Source organism: Plecotus auritus (assembly GCF_963455305.1).
Source record: "Plecotus auritus genome assembly, chromosome: 2".
Lineage (NCBI taxonomy): Eukaryota > Metazoa > Chordata > Mammalia > Chiroptera > Vespertilionidae > Plecotus > Plecotus auritus.
The window spans coordinates 174,034,450-174,055,753 of record NC_137771.1 but is presented as its reverse complement, the minus strand read 5'-3'; the positions used below and the strand labels follow the sequence as shown (position 1 = coordinate 174,055,753).

Here is a 21,304-nt window from a genome sequence, read left to right as displayed (position 1 = left end):
CGCGGCGGCCGGCCGGCAGCTGCCGGGTGTAACCGAACCCACGCTCTGGCTCCGCTCCTCGAACCAGGCCGGCGCCTCCATCCCCCACGACCTTCTTCCACTCAGAGAAGCAGGTCATCTGAGCTTTAGCAAATCCCCACCCACACAGAACTAAATATTTTTATTTTGAATGACAAAAGAAGTGTGGCCTAGATTAAAATGGTTTAATTGTCCCTAGTGCTCAAAAGACGACTCACCAGCCCCGGCTCGCCCAGGAGGCTGCTAGGGGAATGAGCTGGAATGCGGAGAGGGGGGGAGGGAGCAGTCACTGCCCCAGGGACGCGGCCCCACGGACCCGGGACCCTCCACAATCTGCCTTACCCGTGGCCACAGCCCGCAACCGGACCCCGGGCGACGCATTTGGGCAGCCCCGCCCGCCCGCGGGCTCGCTGGTCCCCAGCCCTCTCCTCCGCCCCGCCTGGCGCACTGCAGAGCTTGCGAAATTCCCTGGACCCTGCAGAGAGGAGGCCGTGTCGACGCCTCCCGGCTCTGGCCCTCTGGTCCCGGCGGCTCCCGGCCCCGCACCCCCAGGGCAGGCTCTCGCCCCCAGTGCAGACGCCGCCAGCACCGCAGGTGCAGCCCAGAGGCAGCGCGAGGGTGAGTCGGCCGAGCAGCTCCGGATGAGTTAAAGGAGGTCAAGGCGGGGGAGGGGGGGAGGGGGGAGGGTAAAGCAGGAGGGAAGGTAATTGTTACCGTTCCTGCCTTCGCTAGCTGCCAAGAGACCAGCAGATGCTAGAGCCAGGGAGGCAGGCAGGGGAGCTATGGACTCCCACATTCTCGGAGGCAACTTGCCCCAAACCGGGCGCAGGCCCGCAGCACAGACTTGCCCCAGGCTAAAGGCGACTGGAGTCCTGCTGCGACTTTTCTCGGGAAGGGAGGCTGTAGGTAAACTCCACTTTAGGGACCCGGACGAAGGCCTAGACTTGAATCCTCTCCGGCTATGGGCAGGCCTTCGTGGTCGGTTTTGGAACTTTACTAGTACTTTCCCCATCTATAAAATGGGAGTATAATCCCAGGGTCTCTGTTAGGATGAATCGAAAAGACGCTGCAAAGTGCTGAGCAGGAAGCCTGTGAGAGCAGATGGGTTCACATTGTTTTAGCGGAGAAGGAGAAGACTCTCCACTCGGGCCTCGCGGGATACACTTAGACCAGGCCTGTCCTCCTGCTGTCAGCGAAAGGGGCACCGGTATGTTACTGGCCATTGGCCCTGTAATGTGGAGGAAAGGGAGCCTGGAGAAGGACGCTCCATAGAGAGAGCCAGGCTGGCTCCTCTGTCTTGGAGGTACTTATCTGGAGGTCTCAGGTGGATCCCAGTAGAATGTTCATCAGCTTTCCAAGTGTGTCCTTTCAGGGTCATGGTCTCTGCTGACTGGCAGGGGGTCATTAGTCAGTGCAGCTGGTCCTGATGTCAGCATGGCCTTGCTTGTCTGGTTTTGCTGGTTTTCTGGGCCTGGAACTGAAACCCTACTGAGGCCTAGATGTTATCCCTAGGGGTTAATGCTTAAGGGAGTGGTCATGCAAGGGCCTTCTGGGAGTCCCATGAAGTCACTCTCCCACTCCATATGCCACCTCCTAGGGGGTCTACTCCATACTAGCGACATGCCAGGAAAGGTTACCCTGGGGGCGGGTCCTTATTTTTCCAGTTTTGCCCATTGCTAGGCACCCAGGGCCCTGGCGATCTTCTGCACCCAGCCCACGGTCCTTGCTCTGCTCATGTCTGTCTAACTGCCTACCACACTCCTACAGGATGAGACAATGGCCTCCTTGCCCAGGGGTCTCATGGGGGCACTGACAAGGGCAAAAGCTCTGTCATCAAGGATGCTCCAGGCAAACGTTCGGGCCAGCACCACCCTTGCTTTGGTTAGTGGCTGTCTGGGCCTTCGTATGGGATGCACAATATGGCAAGGACTGTTGCAGCTGTCCTTAGGGAGGGCATCCCTCACTGCCGTCCTCCACCACAGACATCTTCGCCTCAGGGAACCACCATCAACACCGTTAACAAAGCCCTGGCCCCTGTGGCTCAGGGGTTGGGCGTCATCCCATGCACCCAGAGGTCGCCAGTTTGATTCCCCGTCAGGGCACATGCCTGGGTTGTGGGCTCCATCCCCAGTATCGGTGGTGGGCCATGCAGGAGGCCACCAATAGACATTTCTCCCCCCCCCTTTCCTGTCTCTCTCTCTAAAATCAATAAAAACATACTTTAAAAAAAAACTATTAACACTGCAAAATTCCCCCTACAGAGCAGATGGGAACCGAGGTCATGGATGGTTAAGTGATGTAGGCCAGTTCCCCGAGAAAACTTACTCTCTTCCCCTCTCCCCTGTGTGCTAATGCTCTGTTGCATTCTCTGTTAATCAGAGGGTAAGCATGGGTCCGTGTGGACTGCCAGAAAAAGGAGGCGGCCACAGCCAGACCTTCCAATGCTGCCAGGGTGGGGCTCCATGCAGGGTATTTTTCGGCCCAGAGTCCAGGTTAGAATGAAATGCGACACCAATCAGGAATATGGACTCAGAGCCATTCTCACCCTCTGCCCCTGGGATGGACCCTAGAGTCTGGAACGAGATCTTGGTCTTGAGGGACAATTCTTGCACGTTTCCAGTGGGAGAAGAGCCCTTTGGCTGTTGCGCAGCCTCCCCCCCCCCCTTCTCCAACACTCCCACCCCCTGCATTCTTTAAAACCTGCTCCAGCCCCGCTGGCTGCTGTGGCTCAGTGGTTGAGCAATGACCTATGAACCAGGAGGTCACCTTTTGATCCCCCCTGGGGTACATCCCCAGATTGCAGACTCATCTCCAGTAGGGGGCATCTAGGAGGCAGTCTATTAATTATTTCCATCATTGATATTTCTCTCTCTCTCCCTCTCCTTCCCGCTCTCTGGAATTAATAAAAATACTTTTTAGCTATAGCTGGTTTGGCTCAGTGGATGGAGTGTCGGCCTGAGGGTCCCAGGTTTGATTCTGGTCAAGGGCACATGCGGGGTCTCAGGCTCCATCCCCAGTAGCGGGCGTGTGGGAGGCAGCCGATCAATGATTCGCTCTCAGCATTGATGTTTCTCTCTCTCCCTCTCCCTTCCTCTCTGAAATCAATAAAACTATATAAAAATAAAATAAAAATATATTTTAAAAAAAACCCTGCTCTGCCCTAGCCGGTTTGGCTCAGTGGATAGAGCCTCAGCCTGCAGACCAAAGGATCCCGGTTTGATTGCAGGGCCCTGGTCTGGGCTCCTGTAGGAGGCAACCAATCCATGTGTTTCTCTCACATCGGTAGTTCTCTCTGTCTTTCCTTCTCTTTTCCACTCTTTCTAAAAGATCAGTGGGAAAACATCCTCCGGTGAGAATTAACAAAAATAAAAATAAATGAAACCCTGCTCCAAATGCCGAATCCCGAGAAAGGGTGGAACCCTGGACCTGCCGCCCTCCCCAGGAAGCAAGGACCCAGCCGCTTTGTCACGAAGTTGCCACCACGCGATGGTTACCATTCTGGACCATCCTCGTCCCCAGAGCGACGTGGTGCTGCGCGCTCAGTGGGCGCGGGAGAAAGGTGGGGCACCCAGAGCCGGGGGCCCGCTGATTCGGCGCCAGAGACCAGTGTCTGGGCTCACCGGCGGCTAGCAGGCGGCCCCCCTCCGTCCTCTCGCCGCACTGATGTCATCTCTTCCCTAGCTCCCCGCTCCCCGCGCCCGACGCAGTGGTTTCCTCTTCCCTGGACCCCTGCTGCCGAGATGGTCCCTCCCCGCTGCCTGCCCTCACACATCCCCGCACACTTGCGCGGGAGGCCCCTGTGGTTATCAGCACCCGCTCCCCTGCCGCACAGCCGAGTCTGCGCGGCCCTGGGCGCCATCCATTTATTCTAAGGCTTCCCGCTCCGCAGCCTCGGGAGACCGGCCCCGCGGCCGCCACAACGGCAAGATTTGGACCGGGTGTAGGTGAGTAGTTGCCACGCCCTATGGGGTGGCCCCGCCCCTGGGGCACCCTGCGGGAAGCAGCCACCAGGACCACTTCTCCAGCCAGGCCTGGGCCTGGGAAGCCCCAGGATGAGCAGCGGGCTGGGCTCATTCTGGAGAACACCCGCGCTTGTTCAATTCAAGGGCCCGCTATGTTACCACCTCCTCCGACTCTGTCCTTGACCCTGGCCCCGCAGAGGGCCTATCCAGGTGGACTCAGCCGAATCGGAATAGATCCCAGACCTGGGGGACGTCAGCCACTGAAACCGTCTGAAGGCCCCAGCGGTCCCTGCACCGCCCAGTGCAAAGCCCCGCACAGAGTTAAGGAGGGCTTCTCTCTGTCCTGGCAGTGGAAGCAAAATAGATCATCAAAGAAACCACTTGTTACATTTGCTTTTTACAGTCATTTCATCTTCACAACAGCCCTGAAGCCGGTGCTACTGTTACCCTCATTTTATAACAGGGGGGGAAAATGGGGTTCAAAAGAGATTAAATGCTCTTCTGCCATGAGCAAGTGACAGCAAGGATTTGAAGCCAGGTCTAGTTGATGCCAAAGCTGGTTTTAGCTCCACATTATAAGCACAGCCAGCAAAGAGAGCAATGTAAGCAAAGATGCTGAAGTGAGAAACAATGCAGAATAGAGGAGGGGCCAAATGCTATTGCATTGTATGGAGGGATGGTATTTTAGCATCCATTCCTTTGTTGAACATTCAAGTATTTCCACTTTTTGGCCATTATGAATAACTAGAGGCCCGATGCAAGAAAATTCACACAAGAGCAGGCCTTCCTTCCCCCAGCTGCTGGCACTGGCTTCCCTCCTGCACCCGAACCCAGGCTGGCTTCCTTCAGGCCACCCACAGGTGCCCTGGACCCAAGCTGGCTTCCCTCCGGCCCCGGCTTCATCAGGAAGGACGTCCGGAATGATGTCCGGAAGACGTCCAGTTTAATTAGCATATTACCCTTTTATTATTATAGATGCTACTATAAGCACTTATGTATAAGTTTAGTGTGGGCATAATGTTTTCATTTCCCTTGGTATATAGCTAGGAATGGAATTGCTGGGTCATATGGTAACTGTATTTAATGATTAGAGGAGCGCCCAGACTGTTTGGCAAATGGCTGTACCTTTTTTACATTCCCACCAGTAATGTAGGAGGGCTCTGAATTCTCCAAATCTTGACCAACATTTGTTGTGATCTGCTTTTTGATTCTAGCCATCCTCGTGGATTTGAAGCGGTTTTGATTTGCATGTGCATCTTTTTTTAAGATCAGAGAAATCTTTTCCAGAAGTCCTTCAGCAGGCTTTCCATCAAGTCCCACTGGTGAGAATAGTATTAAATACACCTTCCTACACCAATCAATAACAAAGGATATGGATTACCAGTGAGGACTCACCTCCTGGTTTGGAGCTGGGGCTCTGAACTGCCTTCTCTGAAGCACACAGCCCTCCAGAGGGGGTGCTTACCCGAACAACAGAGAAGATAAACTGCTAGTCATTGTCCTTCTTCCTTTCTTTCTTTCTTTCTTTCTTTCTTTCTTTCTTTCTTTCTTTCTTTCTTTCTTTTTATTTATTTATTATGTTCTTGTGGAAGGGAAGGGAAGCAAGTGTCTGGATTCAAAGGATGACCAGAGTTGAGACTGAGGCCTCAGAACCACAAGGTCCAGAAGAAGGGCAACAAGGGGCCAATGGCGTGGAGTGGGTGGATAAAATCAGTTTATGAGACTCATGGTCAAAGAAAAGCAGTGGGTGCGGGATGGAGTTTTGCTGGGGTGGCATTGCTGGTTGTCGACTGACTGAGAAGCTCTGCAAGGCTGTGGGGACAAGCACAGGCGGAGGGTGCTCATCTCAGGGTCTGCCCAGGTCTCCTGCCCTGGTCCCCTGCCCAGGTCTCCTGCCCAGGTCCCCTGCCCAGGTCTCCTGCCCAGGTCTCCTGCCCTGGTCCCCTGCCCAGGTCCCCTGCCCAGGTCTCCTGCCCAGGTCCCCTGCCCTGGTCCCCTGCCCAGGTCTCCTGCCCTGGTCCCCTGCCCAGCCAGCCAGCAGTGATGCTCTTTCAGTGTATGAATAGCCTCCTCCTGGCAGCAGCCTATTGCCCCACAGCCACCTCTGACACCATATGGCCAGAATGCAATGCAGAAGTCAGCAAAAAATCACAAACAATAAAAAGCTAAAGGAGTTCATCACCACCAAACCAGTTTTGCAAGAAATGTTAAAGGAACTTCTTTAAGAAGAAAAAGGGAGGGAAAAGATTAAAAATATGAATAACAAAATAGCAATAGCTACATACCTATCAATAATTACTTTAGATGAAAATAGATTAAATGCTCCAATTCAAAGACATGGTGGTTACAAAATAATATTGAATTGTAACATTAATATAATATCAACTATAATTAAAAATAAAATTTTAAAAAGACAAGAATGGAGAAGAAAACAAGACCCATACATGTAATACCTACAAGGAACCCACTTCAAATTGAAAGGCACAAGTAGAGAGATGAAAAAAATATTTCATGCAAATGGAAATAAAAAAAAATGGGGGTAGCAATACTTACATCAGACAAAATAGACTTTAAAACAAAGGCTACAACAAGAGACAAAGAAGGACATTCCATGTACAATAGCCAAGATATGCAAGCAACCTAAGAGCCCATTGGTGGATGATTGGATAAAGAAGACGCAGTACATATATGCAATGGAATATCACTCAGCCATGAGAAAGAAACCTTGCCATTTGTGACAACACAGATGGACCTGGAGGGTACTGTGCGGGGTGAAGTGGATCAGCTAGAGAAAGACAAATGCTGTGTGATTTCACTTATATGTGGAATCTAAAAAAACAAACAAACGAAGTGGAACGCAAAACAGAAACAGGCTCATAGATACAGAGAACAGACTAATGGTTGCCAGATGGGAGGGGGATTAGAGTGCTGGTGAAAAAGGTGAAGGGATTAAGAAATACAAACTGACAGTTACAAAATAATCATGCAGATATAAAATACAACATAGGGAATATAGTTCATAAGTATATAAATGTCTAACCACTATCTTATACACCTAAAACTAATATAATATTGAATGTCAACTGTAATTGAAATTTGTTTGAATTTTTAAAAAAAGCAAGCAGGAAAAGAATTCATATAAGGAATTCGTATGCCATGGAATACTATGCTGCTATAAAAAAGAAGGATCTCTTACCCTTTGAGACAGCATGGAGGGACCTGGAGAGCATTATGCTAAGTGAAATAAGCCAGTCAGAGAAAGACAAGTATCACATGATCTCACTCATATGTGGCATCTAATGAACAAAATAAACTGATGAACAAAACAGATCCAGAGACATAGAAGCATGGAACTGACTGCGGAATTGCAGAGGGAAGGTGGGGGAGGTGGTGAAGGCCTGGGGTGGGGGTGGGGGAGGGCTAGAAGGTGTCAATGCGGGAAACGGGGGACATATGTAATACTTTCAACAATAAAGATTTAATTTTTTTAAAAAAAAAGTCAACTGTGTATTCCATCACCAAAAGGTTTTATTCAAGAAAAAGAGCCTGGCCAGCATGGCTCAGTGGTTGAACATTGACCTATAAACCGGGAGGTCACAGTTTAATTCCCGGTCAGGGCACATGCCCGGGTGGCAGGCTCGATCCCCAGGGTGGGGCATGCAGAAAGCAGCCGATCAATGATTCTCTCTCATCATTGATGTTTCCATCTCTTTCTCCTTCTCCCTTCCTCTCTGAAATCAACAATATATATTTAAGAATAATAAAAAGAAAAGATTGCAATTCAGTACGCACAGACATGGCAAGACAAATGCATGAAGAACATATACAGCCGAGTAAGCACCGCATGCTCACCAGCTGGGCCACCGGAGCAATCCTCCCACAGGCCCTTCTGGTTTCTGTCCAGGTTAAGGTCTCTATCATAATTCATCACTGAAAACTGGTGGTATGGGGTGAGGCGGGCAGTTCTCGGTGGGCATTCTGAATACCGTTACCTGGGAAAGGAGGAACAGATGGGGAACTAAACAGATGTCCCCTTGCTGAATTTCTTCTGTTGCTGCAGAGGGAAAGCAGTGCAGACTCGCAGCCTAGGCTTGTCCTGTAACTACCCACACCAGTGCAGGGCAGGCTGGGTTCGTGTCCCCAGTCAGTGCAGAGGGTTTGGTATGTTATTCTAACCACAGAGTAAAAGTTCTGTTCTTAGAGAAAAGCTTGAGCTACATGCATAAATGTATCTAGGCAATTGTGTTGCCGGTGAAAATGAGTTCTTTCAGTGTCACAGGAAAGGAATTTCAAAGGGTGCATGGTTGGGAGAAGTTTAAGTGCAGTGACAAGATTTATTGGGGTGAAAAGAAATAATACACCCTTGGGATGTAGAGAGCAGGCACTCTCTAGGTGCAATTGCCCTGAGATCCCTGATAATCCTCTATATACAATTTCTGGATTTGGGGGAATGAGCAGGCTTTCTTTCAAACTATCCAACCTACTGTTTTGGTTTTCCTGGACTTGTGCTGGATCCTCCTCCTAAGCGATCCCTTTCCTGGACCTTCTAGGGTTCCACACCCTTATTTAACCTGATTCTTTTTTTAAATATATTTTTTATTGATTTCAGAGAGGAAGGGAGAGGGAGAGAGAGATAGAAACATCCATGATGAGAGAGAATTATTTATCAGCTGCCTCCTGCACGCTCCACACTGGGGATGGAGCTCACAATCCAGACTTATGCCCTAACCGGGAATCGAACCATGACCTCCTGGTTCATACTAGTAGGTCAACGCTCAACCACTTAGCCACGCTGGCTTGGGCCAAGCTGATTCTTTTCCCAATTTTCCCAGGCTAGACTCTGCCCATATGCTCCTACTGTGCATGCCCCAAAGTTCTGCTGCGTCATCTAGTTTCTGCTGCACACGTGCTTACCTCCACCTGCACCATCTTGGTTTCTCCTTTTTTCTTTAATTCTCACCCAAGGATATTTTTCCATTGATTTTTAGAGAGTGTGGAAAAAAGAGGGAAAGACAGAGAGAAATATTGATGTGAGAGAAACACATCGATTGGCTGCCTCCTGCATGTGCCCAGACCAGGCCCCAGGCTGGGGAGGAGCCTGCAACCAAAGTACGTGCCCTTGACGGAAATCGAACCCGGGACGCCAACGCTCTATTCACTGAGCTAGGCTAGGGCTGCCTTTTTTTTTTTTTTTTTCCCCGCCATCTTGGTTTCTGCTGGGCATGTGGCTAGCAAAGACATTTCCCCTGCTGTTTTTTTGGTTTTGTTTTTGTGTTTAAATATGTTTTTATTTACTTATTTTAAAACATATTTTTATTTATTTCAGAAAGGACAGGAGAGGCAGAGAGAGAGATAGAAACATCAATGATGAGAGAGAATCATTGATCGGCTGCCTCCTGCACGCCCCACACTGGGGATCGAGCCTGCAACCCGGGCATGTACCCTGACTGGGAATCGAACAACGACCTCCTGGTTCATAGGTCAATGCTCAACCACTGAGCCATGCCAGCCGGGCTTTAAATATGTTTTTATTGATTTTAGAGAGAGCGGAAGGGGAGGGACATCAATGAGAGAAAAACATCAATTAGCTGCCTCCTGCAGGTCCCTATTGGGATCGAGCCCACAACCCAAGCATGTGCCCTTACTGGGAATCGAACTGGTGATATGGGAAGATGCTCAGTCAACTGAGCCACACTGGCCAGGCTCCCCTGCTGTTTTTATTCCTCCTTCGGTTATCCTGGCTAATGACGAGTAGCAGATTCTTCCTGCCCATTTAGGGGATTGAGTTCCCTCAGTGGAGAATGAAGCTGTCACCTGGGGACCCTGTGAATGCTGTGGCTTCCTAGTGAATCAGGCTCAATGTCTAATTCAGCTCCCTAATGCATCAAGCTTAATGGTCAATTCCATTTGCTCTCTTCCTATCTAACTAGCTACCTATGCTAATACAGTAGTTATACTAACCAAATCCTGTTTATCTTCATCGCCAGTGGAAGTGCTATTTTGAGGCTCTCCTAAAGTGTCTGAAGCAGCCAGGATTTTATTATCTGTGCCTCTACTAAAAGCAGTAATGGCAACCTCCGATTGATCACTTACACATGCAAGCTCCGTGCACTAAGTGCCATCCACGAGTCAGCTCTTTAAATCTCCCTCAATCCCATGAGGTTTATATTGTTATCTGACTTTCCTGATGAGGAACCTGAGGTTTAGGAAACATTGATTGGCTGCCTCCTGCATGCCCTCTACTGGGGACGGAAGCCACAAAGAAGGGATGTGCCCTGACCAGGATTAGAACCGGCAACCTCTTGGAGCACAGGATGACGCCCAACCAACTGAGCCACACTGGCCAGGGCTAAACCTGTAAATAATTTTTATATTTTATTTGAGCCAAACTGACAATGGGCAGAAAGTAAGATGCTCAAGATAAATGACAGTTTGCAGTTTCTTTTATGCATTTGGAATTAAGGAGGGAATTAAAGGAAGATTAAGTGAAGGTGGGAGAAAGCAAAGCGGGGATCAGATCACAGGACAGTTAACAAGATTAGTTTCTCTTTTTTTTTAATATATTTTATTGATTTTTTACAGAGAGGAAGGAAGAGGGATAGAGAGTTAGAAACATCGATGAGAGAGAAACATCGATCAGTTGCCTCCTGCACACCTCCCACTGGGGATGTGCCCGCAACCAAGTTACGTGCCCTTGACCGGAATTGAACCTGGGACCCTTCAGCCGCAGGCCGACGCTCTATCCACTGAGCCAAACCGGTTTTGGCAAGAGTAGTCTCTCTTGAGGGTGGTTACTCCTAGGAGGGGTACTGCTTCTGACATTTCAAAGGTGTTAAACTGGATGCACAAGAGCAATGGACAGGAATTTGTAACTTATTAACGCAACCCTTTTTCATCCACAGTATCAAGATGTCCTTGTTGACATCTGCCAGATTCCTGTTCTGTTGCTTTACTTTGCCTTGTTCGTTAGGATGTATCACACCTGAGAACAATGGTTGTTTAAGGTCAGCCTTTAAAATTTCAAAGCCAAGAAGTCAGGAAATGGTCACCATATGTATTTTTGAAGAAGTGACAAACTTGTTGTCAAACTTGTTTTTCTCTTCACCAGAGATGGCATATGGGTGCTGATGGATAGGTCCAATAAGCAACGGTCTCCGATTCCCCTTACTCTTTGAACCTAGGAGTGAGCATCCCTAGCAAGAGGTGTTACATAAGTAAGTTCTTTGTCTGTTTGGGCTGGGTGGCTTATAAACAAGAGACATTTATTTCTCACAGTTCTGGGGGGCGGGAAGTCCAAGATCCAGGCAGCAGCATGGTGAAGGACCTCTTCCTGGTTCATAGCCAGTGGCTTCTGGCTGTGCCCTCACATGGTAGACGGGGTGAGGGAGCACTGTGGAGGCTCATTTACGAAAACACTATCCCATTCATGATGGCTCCATCCTCGTGACCTAATCACCTCCCCTCTAGGGCCCCACTTTCTGATGCCATTACCTCAGGTTTTAGGATTTCAACATATGAATGGGAGGGGAGAGACATCAACAGTTAGACCCTAGCAGTGAGTCCTCATCACTTTCTAGAGCAAGCATGTCAAACTCAAAGGCTAACACGGCCCCAATAAACAAGGTTTAAGTTTATGTGGGCTGCAAAAAAACAAAAGCTTCAATTTTCATAGAAACGTAGGTTTATTTTGATAGACATGCTGAATACAAAGGGCTGAGATAAATGCTTAATCATTAACATAAAATAATAGAACATTTTAATAAAAATTAATATTTTTTCTTGAACATTAACTTACCAAACACTGAATAACTGCACAAATTAATAAGCGTAACACAAATAAACCTATTTTTTGTTGTTCTGCAAAAGTGAAATATTTCCTGTTGCGCACACCAAACAAGTCAGTCCAAGACTAATGACGTGGCAATCAGCTGCTAAAAGATTCGCTGCTGGTATTAGTGGAGAGAAATGGTGCGCCTGCGCATAGGCCCATAAGGGAAATGAATGCAACACGATTATAGTAATCAGTCCTTAGTGAACATTGTAGTTCGTTATTAATAACTAGAAGCCCGATGCACGAAGATTCATGCTAGAATGGGCCTTCCTTTCCCTGGCTGCCGGCACTGCCTTTCCACTCCGGCCCAGCCCCGTCTTCCCATGCTGCCCAGAGGCCCTGAGAGACCTGGGGTGGGGTGGAACGACGACGACTCAAGCGTCCTACCCACCCCCAGTTGCTCAGCGCCTGTGTATGCAAATTAACCGCCATTTTTGTTGGGTTAATTTGCATTTCACTCCTGATTGGCTGGTGGGCGTAGCAGAGGTACGGTCAATTTACATGGTTGTCTATTATTAGGTAAGATTATGTATAATAGGATTTTGTAAAAATTAAATTACAACATTTTTATTAAAATGTTTCTTACATACCGTTATATTGGTTGGGCCACAGAAATATTCGTTGTGGGCTGCATGTGGCCTGTGGGCCACAAGTTTGACATGCTTGTTCTAAAGGTTCCAGGGTGTGTGAAAGGTGGAGGGGTGACTGAAGACAATGGAGTGGAATGTGGTGCATTTTTTGGCAGGGAATTGGATGGAATCCACTGAGAATGCCCAAGTTTATAGAATTGCAAGAGACAGGCTGCCATGCTTGCCTATGGATGTGAGCTGTGAACAGGATTGGGGCTGTGAGACCCAGATTTGGAGGGCACCCTAATTCTACTCGCAAATGTTATATTTAGACACTTAGAAAATATGATTAGCAAGTAACAGGTTACTCAACAGAAGTCTCGGTTCCCCTATCTGTAAAATGAGATCATGAGACCCTCTGTTCCAAACTGTGGAAAAGATTCAATGAGATATGAGTGTAATCTTTCTGGCTCTTATCAGGGACTTAGTAGATAGCAGCTGTTAGTCTTATCATTTTAATTTTACACGGATCCCTTTAGAGCTTGTTCAGATGATTGAACATATTATAATTTACATGATAACAACTAACAAATGTTATCCTCAGCAGATGCAGATCTGTGGATCCAGAGTGACATCTGTAGTAGCTGAGAAGTATTTCTAGGCTCTTGGCCCAATGTTTTGGCAGCACCTTGACCTGAAGATGGCACCCAGGGTGCTGTGGGGCAGCCTCAGCCTGCTCCGCCTGTTGTGGTGTCTCCTTCCACAGACAGGCTACGTGCACCCAGATGAGTTCTTCCAGTCGCCTGAGGTCATGGCAGGTAAAGCACCCCGTGTATGGCTATGATAAGTCACAGCAAAGTCTGGATTGGAGCTGATTGGATGTCCAGTGGGGAGGGAGACACATGGCTGTGCAGATGAGCAGAAAACCAATGAGCCTCTCTGGAGTAAGAACTTGCGAGGGGGGACCTCACATCTCCTTCCTGAGTGGTGACACTGACCTTCTGGATGATACTAATGAAATGCCAGCCTCTTTGGTGTTTTTCTGTTTGGACCAACAGTAGAGGTTACTGAAAAGAAAAGCTGTTTTGTATTTCTCAGTGAAGGATTTGAGTTGGGCTTCCTCAGAGCTTGGGAAAACTTACACAGGGTTATAATCTGAGCTAACGAAACTTTTCTGTAGTTTTATATGAGGGCCGAGGGGACCCAGACCTGGATGCTCAATTGTTAGAACTTACCTGCCAGGTGGTGTAGAGCACATCAGGAGGATGGTTGCCAGGGACCACAAGGATTCTCAGATGCTGTGGGCACATGGCTTCCTCCTCTGGGTTCAATATGGCTGCTTGAGCTCCCGCCGTCAAGTCTAAAACCAAGTCTTTCCAGCCACTGAAGAAGAGATGGGCATCCCTGCTCTCTTCAAGGGCATTTTTGAAAGTCTCATACCATTTCCATCCCATCAGTCAGAATATATCACATGGCAACACCTAGCCTGCAAAGGAAGCTGGAAAATATCGCCTTCAAACCTGACCAAGTGTCCCACTGAAGAGACTAAGGAAGAAGGAGGGAATGGATACTGGGGAGACTATTTAGCTATTTCTGCCACATGGCTCAACACTGGATTCAACTTGAAAGGTCCAGTCTTCCTTTCCACACTTTTTTAAAAATCAGAGCCAGTGAAAGGCAGCCAGATTGACCTGATCCTAGCTTTTCTGTTTCCCTTTCACCTTTTGACATAGAGAAAGGCTAAAAGGCTGGAGGAATAAGTAGGAGAAACAAAGAGCCCTGAACAAACCAGCAATGTTATCAAGCAGGAGAAGTTGTGGGCTTGAGTTGAGGTGCAGAAACTAAGAGTTTGTTTCCTTCACCCGACCCCTCAGAGCTCTGGGGTGCAGGATCACAGACCAGACTCAGGCAGCGAGTATTCTTTTAATTACACAAGTCCTGCTTGAATATATTCTTCTTATGAAAAATTTAAATATCATAGACAAATCTAATAATTGCTCATTCCCTTTCCCTTCCTCACACTGCCTATCCTGGAACAACAATCACAATGACAGAGATGGGTTTTTTACCTCACTTTGGAGACTTTAAACTCTGAGGAGAGGAATGCACCTTCCCCCTGATCCTCCACATACACCCTGTCCAGGGCACATTGCCACCTCACATCCCAGGAACGGTTCCTTCCCAGGTGGGCCTCAGGTGGGCTGACCTCCCCTATATCCATTTCTGGTGCTGCCTAACAAATCATCACAAACCCAGAACTTAAAACTGTTCGGTCACTGTTCTATAAATTGGGAGGCTGGCATGGATTCTCTGCTCAGGGCATCACAAGGTTGAAATCAAAGTATGGCTGGGCCGAGTTCTCGTCTGGAAGCTCTGGGGGAAAATCAGCTTTCCAAGCTCATTCTTTATGTTGGAAGAATTTCGTTTATTTCAGTTATGGAACTGAAGTTTCCACTTCCTTGCTAAAAGTCAGCCAGGGGCTGATCTCGGCTCCTAGATCATGCCTTGCCAACGGCCCCCTCCGTCTGAGACCGCAATGGTGCATCATCAAATCGTTCTGATGGTTTGAATCTCTGACGTCCTTTTCTGCGTTTAAAGGGCTCGTGTGATTACCTCAGGCCCATCGGCATTACCTCCCTGTCTTATGTTCTGCTGTCGCCTGTGACATAAACTAATCGCAAGAGGAACGTGCATCATCTCCACAGTCCCAGGGTTTATTCGGGGAGTGTACATTAGGGGGCTGGAAAATCTAGGTGGCCATCCTGAAATATTGGCTACCGTATTCTCTGAGCTTGGGACTGGTTCACCCCTACTTCTCTCTCTGCAGAGGACATCCTGGGCATAGAGGGCGCCCGGCCCTGGGAGTTTCATCCCAGCAGCTCCTGCCGCACGGTGGTCTTCCCACTGCTGACCTCTGGCTTTGCCTTCTGGCTGCTCAAGCTCTGGAAAGAACTGGGACCGTGGCCTGGCCTGGTAAGTGGCTATATGCTGCTGGTGGGGCCCCGGCTCCTCCTCACTGCCCTCTCCTTTGCCCTGGACGTGGCCATATACCACCTGGCCCCGCTGTGGAGGGCGGAGCGCTGGAATGCCCTGGTTTTGCTGTCTGGTTCCTATGTCACCCTAGTCTTCTACACAAGGACCTTCTCCAATGCCATCGAGGGACTGCTCTTTGCATGGCTGCTGGTATTGGTGTCGCCCCGTGTAGCTCGGAGCCCCGCACCCAAGAAGCCTGCTCCAGGCTCGTGGTGGCACAGCTGGCTTCTTGGGAGCATCCTGGCTGCTGGCTTCTTCAACCGGCCCACCTTTCTGGCCTTTGCTCTGGTTCCTGTGTTCCTCTGGGGCATCTGCGGAGCCACAAAGTCTGCCTTCAAGTCACTGACCAAGGCAGCCCTGGGGCTCCTGCCAGGAGCGACCCTCACAGCAGCAGTGTTTGTGGCCGTGGACAGCTGGTATTTCTCCAGTCCATTTACTAGTAGACCCAATACCCTTGTCCTGACACCTGCCAACTTCTTGCAATACAACCTGGACCCTCAAAACCTGGGGAGGCACGGCACCCATTTGCGGCTCACTCACCTGGCAGTCAATGGTTTCCTGCTCTTTGGGATGCTGCATGCCCAGGCCCTGCGGGCTGGGTGGCAACAGCTGCGAGTCTGCCTCCGGGCCTTGGCACAGACGCGCTCCCTGAGGGTGTGGGATGCCCGGAGACTGCTGCCCGGCCCCAGCTCTCACCTCCTGTTCCTCTACTTCACGCCCCTAGCACTGCTGTCTGCTTTTAGCCACCAGGAAGCTCGGTTCCTGATCCCCCTTATAGTCCCCCTGGTCCTGCTTTGTAGTCCACAGACCCAACCTGTGCCCTGCAAGGGCACCCTGGTCCTCTTCAATGCCCTGGGCGCCCTCTTCTTCGGCTGCCTGCACCAGGGGGGCCTAGTGCCTAGCCTGGAGCACCTGGAGCGGGTGGTTCATGCACCTGTGCTCCCAAGCGTACCTACCCACTACACTCTCCTCTTCACCCACACCTACATGCCCCCGCGGCACCTCCTACACCTCCCAGCTCCGGGGTCACTTGTGGAGGTGATGGAAATGGGTGGGACTGAGGATCCGGTCCTGTGCCAAACCCTGAACAACTTCACCAGACAACCAGCCTGCCAGGTGGCCGGTGGGCCGTGGCTCTGCCGCCTTTTTGTGGTGACCCCTGGCACCACCCGGCCTGCCACGGAGAACTGTAGCTTTCCCCTCAAGAGTGAGACACTTGTGTTTCCCCACTTGACCCTAGAGGACCCACCAGCCATGTCCTCCCTGTTGAGTGGGGCTTGGAGGGATCATCTCAGCCTTCACATCCTAGAGCTGGGGGAGAAGCCCGACAACATGACAGAGAATCCGTGGCCGTAGATGAAGGCCCCACTTCACCTTCTCTTTGGGAAGCTGGGCTGGGACAGAGTCTGACTCTCTTCCTTTCCCTTCCCTTCCAGCATTCCTACCACTGCCTCTCCTGTTTACAGCCCTTGCTTTACTTTCTGGGTAATCTGGCACCCTTATCCCCTCAAAGACCAAAGATCTGACCAGTCACAGTCTTATGTCAAGGTCCTGATGCCCCAAAGAATGTGGTATAACCAATTGGTCCCTAATGTTGGTCCCTGCCCTATTCCTTCCAGAAACTGTGATGTTTTAAATATATAATAGCACCTGGTTGTGAAGAGACAATGATCTGCTAATGACATTCTTGACTGACCTCCAAACCTTACAGGATGCCTTGCTTCTTGATGTCATGACAACCCCTTGGCTTCCTAGACACCTGGAAGGAGGCAGTGTGGGGATGGAGAGGGAGTAGGTAGTGCAGATTCAGGGGACCTGAGTTCTAGTCCCTGGTCTGCCATTCACTGTGTGATCTTAAGAAAGCTCCTTCCCCTCCCCCAGCCTGTTTCTAGCCTGTACAATGGATCAGAGCATCTCTGAGGTGTCTGCCAGCTAACACTGTGTCATTCCTGGGTCTGCAGCACATGTCCCCTGGCTAGACAGGCATGTCTCTCCCAAAGCTCTTTAAGCATGGAAGTGAGTGTGGTGGTATATTTAATTGCACTTTGGTGTCTGCTGTCTTAGTGTTTGCTGTTTTTTACATTTTTAAAAAAATGTTTTTATTGATTTCAGAGAGGGAAGAGAGAGAGATAGAAACATCAATGATGAGAGAGAATTATTAATCAGCTGCCTCCTGCATACCCCATACTAGTGATTGAGCCCTGACCGGGAATCGAACTGTGATCTCCTGGTTCATAGGTCAGCACCCAACCACTGAGTCACACTGGCCAGGCTGTTGTGTTTTCAACCACAAAAGTAGTTCTGGAATATTTCTCTCCACTCCCTTCTACTCCTGTCCCTGAACGGTAGTGGGACATTTCAGCATCTCATCCTTTAAGGATCATTCTCCCTTTAAGGATCATTTCCCCTCCTCAGCCTGCCCCAGTGAGAGTGGAGAATACACAATGCTCAGTCAGCATCTAGCAGCACTTGAGGATAAACAGGTGCTCCCAGAAACCTTTCTTTGTAAATGTGATCTGGTCCCTCTCCACACTCAAAGCCCTCTTCACAGGATGCAGAGCAAACCCCATGCCAAACCAACACCTGTTGCTTTGATGGAAGCCATCGCACCCCTGAGTATGTTGCTCCCAACACAGGTACCCTCTACCCAGTCCACTGGGAACATGAGGAACTGTGGCTCTACACCTGTCTTCATCTCCCTCCTCACACCTCTACCATCTCATGAGAGCAAGAGGCACACAGACCACAGAGATCAATGAGCTGGAGGTCAGCACAGAGCAGGAGACCAAACCTGTACAAATGACCAAACCTGAGTCCTTTTCTAGTTCTGCCTTCTGCTGGCTAAAGCCTTGGGTCATCTTAAAGTTACACCCGTCATAAGTATGCTGTTCTATGACTGCTACTAGGATCTTAGTGCCACATCTTCCTCATGACTCCAACCCCAAGGAAGAGAAAATTCAGTGGTACACTGCTAAATGTGTAGCAATGTTCTCTCAGGGGCAAAAAAGAAAAAAAAAAGTGCCCCAATTTGTAGCATTTACCAATTTCTGTGGTGTCAATATTCCCACATGGCTGATTTCAAACTACTAAAACGATGTTACTGTACTCCAAGTTGGGAGGAGATGCCAAGGATCTACTCTCACAAAACAGTATAAGCTGGCTCTAGCACACTGTCAGATATTTGCCTCCTTTAAACTCTAGAGACCCATTCATGACAATTCATTGTTTTTCTGGTTTATGTTTCTGCTATGAACCTCTGATTTTTCTTCCTACCCCTTAGTACTTAGCATCATCTCTGGCAAATAATAAGCACTTATTTTGCAGCCAAAGATGGCATTTCTGTCCATAGATATAAAACCAAGGGCCACCTTGGAGACATCCAAGACTCTAGGGTCCCAAACTCCTCTGGGCTTCTGCCTCTTCTCTTCCCCATTTGGATCGACAATCATGAATTCCCTGGAGAAACTGTTGGCATAGCAGTCCATGTAGATTGTGGTGGTCTGAGCTCTAATAAATTTGTCTGTAAAGTGTGTGTGTCCGTGTGGCATCAAAAGGTGAGTTGGAATTGCCCTGCAGGATAAGGGGATGAATTGCTTCCCTTTTAGGCAGAGCTTAGAAGAATCTGAAAGGCATGCTGGGAGACTGTTGTCAATGGGAAGAATTCATTCTGTTTCTTTTCTTTTTAAAATGTTTTTATTGACTTTAGAGAGAGGAAGGGAGAGGGGTAGATATCAACACCGATCAGCTGCCTCCTGCACACCCCCTACTGGGGATCCAGCCCAAAACTGGGGCATGTGCCTTGACTGGGAATCTCTTAGTTCATGGGTTGATGCTCAACCACTGAGCAACAGCAGTCAGGCCTGGTCTTTTTCTTTAGTAACACGGTAACTGGTGAGAAGGCAAGCCACTGCTACAAACACTGGAGGCTTTTACAATGAAGTGGGGAGGCATCCAGTAGGAGCAGAAAGGACCCAGTTTTCTCTCTGCTCCCAGACTCCTTCTACAGAAATGAGGGTGTGTGTGTGTGACTTAATTCTTATACACTCCTCCCACAAAAATGAAGCAAGTGCCCCCTTCTTTTGATTTCCTTCCTTTCTTACTAAATGGCCAGTTTGTCTAGAAATTTCATTGCTTTCTGCACTTCTTCCCTTTTTGTCTCTTCTAGAAAAAAACACTGAGTGTGCTTATTTATGTTGAGGGTATGGATTTGGGCTGGGGACTGCTAATATTGTGCTACTCTGATATCCAGAGACCAATGGGTGGCACTGAGGCCAATGAGGCAGACAAGACAGTAGACTGAACAAGCTCTTTAGGCTCATCACTGCCAGACTCCAGGGAAAATCCAACGAGTTGCCTCTAGTTTGGGAGAAAGATTTCTCCTCTGATGGGAGAGGAAGGTAGGATGCCAAACCAGGACTTTGGTCATTAGGAGATGGGACTTCTGGCCTCAAAGAGGATTAAGTAGCACCTCTGATGGGAAGACTGGAGGATGGGATGCCAAATCAGAAGTCTGACCATAAGGAAAATGGAGGACAAACTACTTTAGCTCCTCCATCCCCAGGGTAGGTCTCCAGCCCTATCCAGCTTCCTGTGACTACCAGAAAAGCCAGAGTATAAATTCTGTTTGGTTACCAGCCAGTCTAAAAGCTACTTCTGTGGCTTTCTGATGGAATAACTGTGTAGCCTAATCAGAGGTGATCAGAAATTCAGTCAGAAGCCTCAAATGACCTGACCCTCTAAAATGGGAAACAGGAATCCAGGTAGCTTGTTCCTTAGTAGGCAATAGTCCTAACACCCAGTGGTGACAGTAAGGAGTGGGAAGGCAGGCATTGAAGATCAGGCCTAGTGAATGCTATAGAAAGCTGATTATGGACTTAAGACCTGGAATTAAGCACCTGTATTCACATCCGGCTCTGTAAGGCCATGGGCAACTTAAGAAGTACCTACACTTGCCCATAAATGGTAAGGATTAAGTGAGATAACCCAGTCAGAGTGCAATTAGCAAGTGCCAACACAGAGTAAGCACTCAGTGTGTGTTAACTAGTACTCCCATGGGCCTACAGTCCCGAGGAACCCTAATCCATCTTGCCAGAGAAGTACCACACTCATACCCATTGCTCAGCTCACACATTTAATCAGAGGATTTTGGCATCTACTGGGTTGTCTTTCCATCCATGATCTCCGCTGGAAGTAGTGCACTATTGCATCAGTGTAGAGGCAGCAGCATCTATCAGGAGGTTTTGTCTCATACGCAGAGGACAGGCTCTCCTTCGGACTGTGGCATGGTCCATGGCTCTCTGTAGGTCAGGGCCTAGCTTATCTTCACTTCTGTTAGGCTTCGGGGCTTTCTTCACACACTGCGCCCTGTCCGATCACAGGGCTCACCGGGTATGTCCGTCTGGCCTGGGCTCTCTGATGCGTGGATCTCTGCAGGCTGACAGGAGTCAGGAGTAGAAGCCATGCGCAGGGCTGGGGATGACTCCTTAGCGCCGAGGCCCGTGTCCAGCCAGAAGGGAGAGGGGCGATCTCGGCCCGGCCCAACCCGGGGTTAGTGGTTTGCTCCCGGGCCCCGCTGGCTTCCTGGTGGTGGTCCCGGGCGCTCCCGGAGGCCGCGGCGGAGCTCCTGAGTGAAGGTGTCTCTGAAGCGGGCAGCGCGGCGGCCCAGGGAACCCGCGGGCCCGGCCGCGAGGCCTCGCAGACGCCGGGCCGCGTCCTGGCCGCGCAGCTGAGCCTGCAGCAGGGCGAAGGCGGTGAGCTGCGCCGCACGCCGGATAGGCCGCGACTCGGACAGGCGCTCCACCAGCTGCGGGCTGTGCAGCAAGACGGCCAGCAGCCGCCTTAGAAACATCGTTGGAGCGACCCGGAACCCGGAGTGCCTCGCTCTGGCTTCT

General features: G+C 49.6%; 2 protein-coding genes across 5 annotated transcripts; one reads left to right on the top strand and one right to left on the bottom strand.

Annotated features, from left to right (window-relative positions):
• The first annotated feature begins 252 nt into the window (after positions 1-252).
• PIGZ (phosphatidylinositol glycan anchor biosynthesis class Z) lies at positions 253-18,941 on the top strand. 4 transcript variants are annotated; one of them, XM_080658336.1, is made up of 4 exons: positions 253-636; positions 11,089-11,194; positions 12,988-13,198; positions 15,208-18,941. In XM_080658336.1, exons 3-4 carry the CDS (start codon positions 13,054-13,056, stop codon positions 16,767-16,769), a joined length of 1,707 nt encoding a protein of 568 aa, XP_080514462.1. In that variant the 5' UTR covers positions 253-636; positions 11,089-11,194; positions 12,988-13,053; the 3' UTR covers positions 16,770-18,941. The 4 variants fall into 4 exon arrangements, with proteins under 4 accessions (XP_080514462.1, XP_080514461.1, XP_080514464.1 ...); XM_080658335.1 differs by having other exon boundaries at positions 496-636; positions 12,985-13,198; XM_080658338.1 differs by lacking the exon at positions 253-636 and adding an exon at positions 3,676-3,962 and having other exon boundaries at positions 12,985-13,198.
• Positions 18,942-20,961: 2,020 nt separating this feature from the next.
• NCBP2AS2 (NCBP2 antisense 2 (head to head)) lies at positions 20,962-21,261 on the bottom strand (the record flags this gene model as incomplete). The annotated part of the gene is made up of 1 exon (XM_080658343.1): positions 20,962-21,261. One exon carries the CDS (start codon positions 21,259-21,261, stop codon positions 20,962-20,964), a length of 300 nt encoding a protein of 99 aa, XP_080514469.1.
• Positions 21,262-21,304: the final 43 nt, after the last annotated feature.

Bases quoted from the DNA above. Each gene is read 5' to 3' on its own strand.
- PIGZ (XM_080658336.1), top strand. From the start codon at position 13,054: ATGTTTTGGCAGCACCTTGACCTGAAGATGGCACCCAGGGTGCTGTGG. The intron at 13,199-15,207 runs GTAAAGCACCCC...CTCTCTCTGCAG, and splicing joins GTCGCCTGAGGTCATGGCAG to AGGACATCCTGGGCATAGAG.